The sequence below is a fragment of the Pteronotus mesoamericanus genome, unplaced genomic scaffold (genome assembly GCF_021234165.1).
Source record: "Pteronotus mesoamericanus isolate MK-2021 breed Mesoamerican mustached bat unplaced genomic scaffold, CSHL_Meso_final scaffold_54, whole genome shotgun sequence".
Classification (NCBI taxonomy): domain Eukaryota; kingdom Metazoa; phylum Chordata; class Mammalia; order Chiroptera; family Mormoopidae; genus Pteronotus; species Pteronotus mesoamericanus.
In genome coordinates, this window is record NW_026555321.1 from 31862681 (window position 1) to 31868680 (window position 6000).

The 6000-nt window shown below is 47.3% G+C and overlaps 1 protein-coding gene across 14 annotated transcripts in view; it reads left to right on the plus strand.

The window, feature by feature from the left end:
* The window catches only part of ATP2B2 (ATPase plasma membrane Ca2+ transporting 2), a 210642-nt gene extending 206835 nt beyond the window's left edge, over positions 1-3807 (plus strand). For 10 of the 14 annotated variants that reach the window (XM_054595305.1, XM_054595302.1, XM_054595301.1 and 7 more), the window contains one exon: positions 1590-3807. In XM_054595305.1, the coding sequence (XP_054451280.1) occupies positions 1590-1901 (312 nt within the window). In that variant the 3' untranslated portion in view covers positions 1902-3807. The remainder of the gene's footprint in view (positions 1-1589) is intronic. The other 4 variants (XR_008530964.1, XR_008530965.1, XR_008530966.1 and 1 more) reach the window with 2 other exon arrangements.
* Positions 3808-6000: the final 2193 nt, after the last annotated feature.

The window sequence follows — 6000 nt, forward strand, 5'->3', positions numbered from 1 at the left end:
CTACTGCAAGTTGCACAAACCCTGGGACCACAGGGCCTCGTCCTATCCTCTGCCCGTTGTAGGCCCGTGGCGCCGGGGCAGCCACTGCTCTGCAGGGAAGGCCAGGCAGGGTGCCCACAGCACCAAAGCCACCCCGGCTGAGGCTCTGCTCCTTGGAGGCACTGATGCTGCCTTGTTTCCCCCTCCTGTGGCTCCGCTGGGAGGTGGGGCTGGGAAAAGAGAAGGAAGCACCTTTGTCCCAAGGTGTCTCCTCAGCCCCTCGAGATGACAGTCACAGCTTCCCCTCCTAGGAGTCCAGAGGAATGACCCCCCTCTTCAAAATGAGGGCCCTGTCCCTCTGCACCCTGTAAGGCAGGACAGAGGGTGGCCAGTGCGGGTGTGGCTCGCCCACTCTCAAGGCACCGGAAGCGGCAGAGCTCGGCCTCGGGCCCGAGTCTTCCTGACTCCAAGTCCAGAGCTCTCTCCTCTAGCCCAGAAGACTCAATGCGCCTCCTCCTTCTATTCTTCAGAGAACCACAGGTCCCAACTGAGACACAGCAAAATGAAAGAACTTGCTGTTTTGAGCTCAACTCCACACCCTTAGGACCCCACCCAGGGCTGGGTTGAGCCATCTGATTCTGGCCTCACTTTTTGGTTTTGTGTTTTCAAAGCACAAATAAAGAAATCAAATACCCCAGGAAATAACAGACCCCAAAACCAGCTGCAATGACTGGCCAGGGCTTTGAGTCAATACTCGAGTGTTTACCTCCCAAATGCATGAAGGAAAGAAACGTTGGGTACAAACGACCTCCGTTCACATTGTCCAGGCTTCCAAGTACAGCGTGTTTCTGTCTGCGTGTGCCGTGTGGTTCCGGACCCCACCGTGGCATGCTCCCACTCCCGAATGTCACCAGTTCGCCGGCTCCTTCGTGCTTTCTGGCTGCCCCTGCTCTGCACCCCAGAAAGCCCTGAGTTGGCTTTGGTTTGGTTTGCTTTGCTGCCTTTGATTTGAGGTTCCTGTTCTCTGTTTGGCCCTCATGTGTCTTCTCTCATCCCAGTTCATCCATCTGTCTCTCCTTTCTGTTGCTTTTCTGTTTGTGACATGTTATCTGTTCCATGTGGTATGGTTTCTTAACTGTGTGTGGTTTTTTTAAGATTAATCTACTAAAAAAATAGCCTCTCCTCCTTCCTATTCTGTTCCCACTTGGTCCCATTTCCCCTCTGCATGGTTGAACCTGCTTTAAAGTTAACAAGGCTCAGTCTCTCCCTAGGTCTGGGTGCCCACTGGAGTGGACTATGCTTCCTTTGACCACTATTTCCCATCATCTCTTTGATGAGGCTTGATTCCTCCTGTCCTAATATTGTAGTTTTGACTAAAACCAAAGCAATGTTAAAAACCTCATGGATGCACATAACCTGAGCCCCTCTTCCAATCTTCCCCCTCCCATCCATGCTCATAACACCCAGCAGCCATGGATTCCAGCCACCTGCTGTGCCCTAACCCCTCTCCCACCTGACCCTCCTCCGAGCCCCCCAGAGCTTGGCGCGCACGTGCACACACACGCACACACCCCAGGGCACTGCTGCTCACGCCTGCTCTTCCCTTGCAGATCCGCGTCGTGAAGGCGTTCCGTAGCTCTCTCTATGAAGGTCTAGAAAAGCCTGAGTCTCGAACCTCCATCCATAATTTCATGGCTCATCCTGAATTCCGGATCGAAGATTCACAGCCCCACATCCCCCTCATTGATGACACTGACCTGGAAGAAGATGCCGCACTCAAGCAGAACTCAAGCCCGCCGTCCTCGCTCAACAAGAACAACAGCGCCATCGACAGCGGGATCAACCTGACGACCGACACAAGCAAATCAGCTACCTCTTCAAGTCCAGGGAGCCCCATCCACAGCCTGGAGACGTCGCTTTAGCTGAGGACCCCGCTGCCACCCACCTCCCGGGCACCCACCCATCCAGGCACCCAACTCACTCAAACAGCAACGAGCAACAACAGGAAACCAAATACTGGCGAGAAAACCGTTTCCACCCAACAGACCCTTTTTCTGGCTGCGATGCTGTTTGAACTCTTTTTCACTTTGAGGCGAGGGGCAGGATCTCCTCCGGGGGCTTAAGGGAGTGAGTGATTTCCCCAGAACAAGCCCTCCCTGGCTCCTGCCCACACATGGACCAGCCATGCACCCGCCCCACCGCCATGTCCCCTGCATGAATGTACTGTACACTTCCAGTCCTCCCCTTGTTTGGTTTTGGGGGGTTGGGGAGGGGTTTTTTGTTTGTTTTCTTAGGCGGGAACTGCAAACAGACTCTTTTCTGAGACTATTTATCCAATTCACTGGTCTGTGAGTTTTTGAAATGCTTGCAAAGCATGGTCTCAGTTGTATAGGTTAATTTAACAACTTTTTGAAATTGCAGAGCTTAACTCGCCTAGTAGATTTGCACCAATGGAACCGAAGAACTTCATAGACACTCACAAGGTTATATCCATTTCTTTATATCTATATCAACGTATACTTATTCAAGACTGTATACGTCCATATAGATAGGTAGATATATATATATATATAAAAATATATATACATGGATATATAAAGTTTCTTTGCCGGCATGTTGCCTTGTTTCCGCTTAAATTGCTCTATTTTAACTTATTTATGTCCTAAAAGAAGAATGTAATTTGTTTACAAACCTGTAGATAACGTCTTTGGCTATTTGTATGGTTTAAGAACACTGGTGGCTGAGATGCTATGAAAACAGCTCAGCCCAACAGACACTTCCCTGGATTGCATCCTTGATGTTTTACAATAGCCATGCTCTGATTTTTGCCTGCTATTTCCGTTCAATAACGTCACTACCACGAGAGGCTCAGGCAGAAGCCAAATGCTACCAAGTCTCCATCCTGAGGGCGTTAACACCATGCTCCGTAGACAAAGGGAGAGGAGAGAGAAGGCGTCCTGGGCCTGGAGCCCCAACGGCCACACCGGTTCAGGGATGACAGGATTCACAAAGCTGTGGGGGAAGACTTTTCTCTCAGTGAAACTCACTTGGGTTTACTAAGAGCATTTCAAAAAGAGGCTCTCTTTGGCACTGTCTGTATAGAGATTGAGGTAGTGTTGTATTATTATAAATGCTATTGTGTTGATTTTTCAGTTAGTAATTTAGAGGTTTATTTCCTTATAAATTGCAGCATATGAGCTGTTGGCGTATTGGATGAGGATCGTTATGGCTTGCTGCTTTTATTTTTATTTTTGAAGAAGAATAGCCTTTTTCTCTGCACTATTTAGATCCGAACAAACCTTATGATGTGTATATTGAGATGTATTCAGTGTGATTTTTAAACCAAATTGTCTTCCTGTAGTCGCAATATATACTGTAGCCTTTTAACAGCAAGTCTTGCTTTCCCAACAGAAAGCCATTCTGAAACCCTACAGTATCACAGGTGAGAAAAGGAGGTTATTTTTCCCTCAAGACAATTACAGCACTAGTAATCCCACTTAATAAGAGCTTATTTAATTGTATGTCAGCCTCTTAACTGCTAAGCACTTTGTGGGTATCAGCTTTTTTCATAAAAGAACTTTTGTATTTAATACAAAGTTTGCTTTGAGACTTTTCAGCATACGATCTTTTTCCATAAAATTGTACAGTGCAAAAGACATTTTGAATACCATAATCGATGACGTCCCATGCTTCAAGGAAAACCAAACACTTTCCGCCTCGCTTGTGAAATTCATTCCTCATACTGACCCTTCCCGCAGTTGCCCTGCGTCGGCCCCACCCCTTCCCTTCTCCAGGCCCAGAGAATTCTTCCACACACAAGATGAGAGCCACTCGGGAAAAGAGCCATAGTCAGCTGGGAGGGCCTACATCCGGATGGCTGTGGAGAAACCTGAGGGTTTGGAATCCCAAGTCAGCCCATCCCACCTGGCAAAACCTTCCTGGAAGGAGGACCTTCTTTGCGCAAGAGCATCACCTGAATGTCATGAAGAAATATCTCTGAATGTACCCAGCAGAGGAAACTGCATCCCCAAAGGGGTGACCAGCCATCAGATAGGCTTATTGGATTCCAATACAACACCACCAAAAGCCAGCCCACTGCTCTCCTGCCTGCCAAGAAAGGAAAGACCTGCACATGGAAAACATGGGGCAGCCTTGGAACACAGTGGTTTTTGTTTTTGTTTTGTTTTTGTAGTTTCCTTTCACAAGCTTTTCCATCTTCCCCGCTTCTTTGTTCCAATCTTGTGTCCCTGACCTCATTCCATGACACCAGGAAATTTGCCTTTGCACACTATGCTCCCCATTAATTTGGAGCCAGGATGCAAGGAAAAGAGGAGGAGCTTCTCTGGATCACAGCTTGGGGAACAAGGAATGATGGGAGCTATGAAGAATGCCTCGCACTCGTGTTGGTCTTCTCTTGTCAGGAATGGTGGATGCTCACACACACATGCACACAGACACACACACCCTCACTCTGACACTTGCACACATATCCACACACACAGGAAATGATTGGTTTGTCAAAAGTCACTGTAGTACATAAAGCTTGCACTCTGTGTCCTATATCTAGCAGCATGGGGTACATTTTGGCAGTTCACCCCATTAGGGGGTAAATAATTTATGACCATCTGTTTTTATGAATTTTTTTATCTAGACAATAATTGTAAATAAAGAACTCACCGTCTCTGTTCATTTAATACTATGCAATGCTTTCAATTGCTGATTCTTCTTACTCCTGCAGTGTGGCTCTGAAATCTCTGTGGTTTAAAAAAAAAAAGAAGAAGAAGGCAAAAACCAACATCAAACAGAACATAGTAAATATATATTCTGCAACTAATACTTTTTTGGGACTGCACCATCCACTTAGCTCCTTTTCTGTCCTCTGGACTAGGCCTGCAGGAGAAGGTTGCAGATTCAGTTCTGAGATCTAAGCTGACTAACTTGTCTCCCCCAACAGATGAGGGAGGGGCAGAGGGCCCATTCAGTGACCATGGGGCTATAGAATCACCCACCTTTGGAGGTGGGCAGGAGGGAAACTGAGGAGTTTCCTCCCTGAGGCTCAGTCAGCACTTTCCCTAACTCAGAAGAAGACTTGATTGCTCCCACCAGCCCCTCAACTTGGCCCTTTGCTCCCTTGTGCCAGCCAGAACATAGAATTGGCAAAAGGGAGGGTGCCCTCCTTCTGAGCCCAGACCAATGACAATGACTGCAATGGCGCAAGGACTCTGGACCTGTCTTATCCTGGGTATCCCAGTTAATGAATAGCCACTCTTTTCCCCAGCTATGTTGAAATTTCATCTTTAACACACATTGACAGCTGAGACAGACTTGGGTCTATTTCTGGAATTCCTCTTCCCTTTCTGGATGTCTCATGTGGCACCAGCAACACAGTTTTAATTATTGTTGCTTTATATAATGTTTTACTAAGTGGTGGGATAAGTACCCTTCACTCTTTTTTTTTTTTTTCAAGTTTCCGGATTATTCTCTCACATCTGTTCTTCCTGGTAAACTTTAAAATTTTGCAAGTACTCCACCCACCTGAAACACTGGGCTCTCTCATTCTGTGTGCAAACATATTTGAGCCATCATAAGTACCATCCACTCAGGGTCACTAAAGAGAGTGTCCTGTAAGGAGAAACAAAAAGGGCATCCTAAAACCTGAGGGAAGCCCAGCATTCATTTCATACTCTTCCTTGTTCCCTAAGCCAGGGTATTATTAGGAGAGACCACCAACCTCTCCACCCAATCCCAGTTTGGGACCCAAAATCACCCACCTGGCTTGTGCTAGGGCAGATCCTTCATCTGCCCTTGTCCAGACAAGAAAGGGGTCTCTCCCAGACCTGGGAGCTACCAGAATGTGTGGCCCAGTTGTCTATATTTCTAACTCTCCTCATGGAGAAATGCTTTCTCTTCTCTTCTCTTCTCTCTCTCTCTCTCTCTCTCTCTCCCCCCTCCCTCTTTTGTCAAAGTTTTCAGCGGTTGTGTGATACGTCCTTTGGGATGCAGCAATTTCTTGCCTGGATC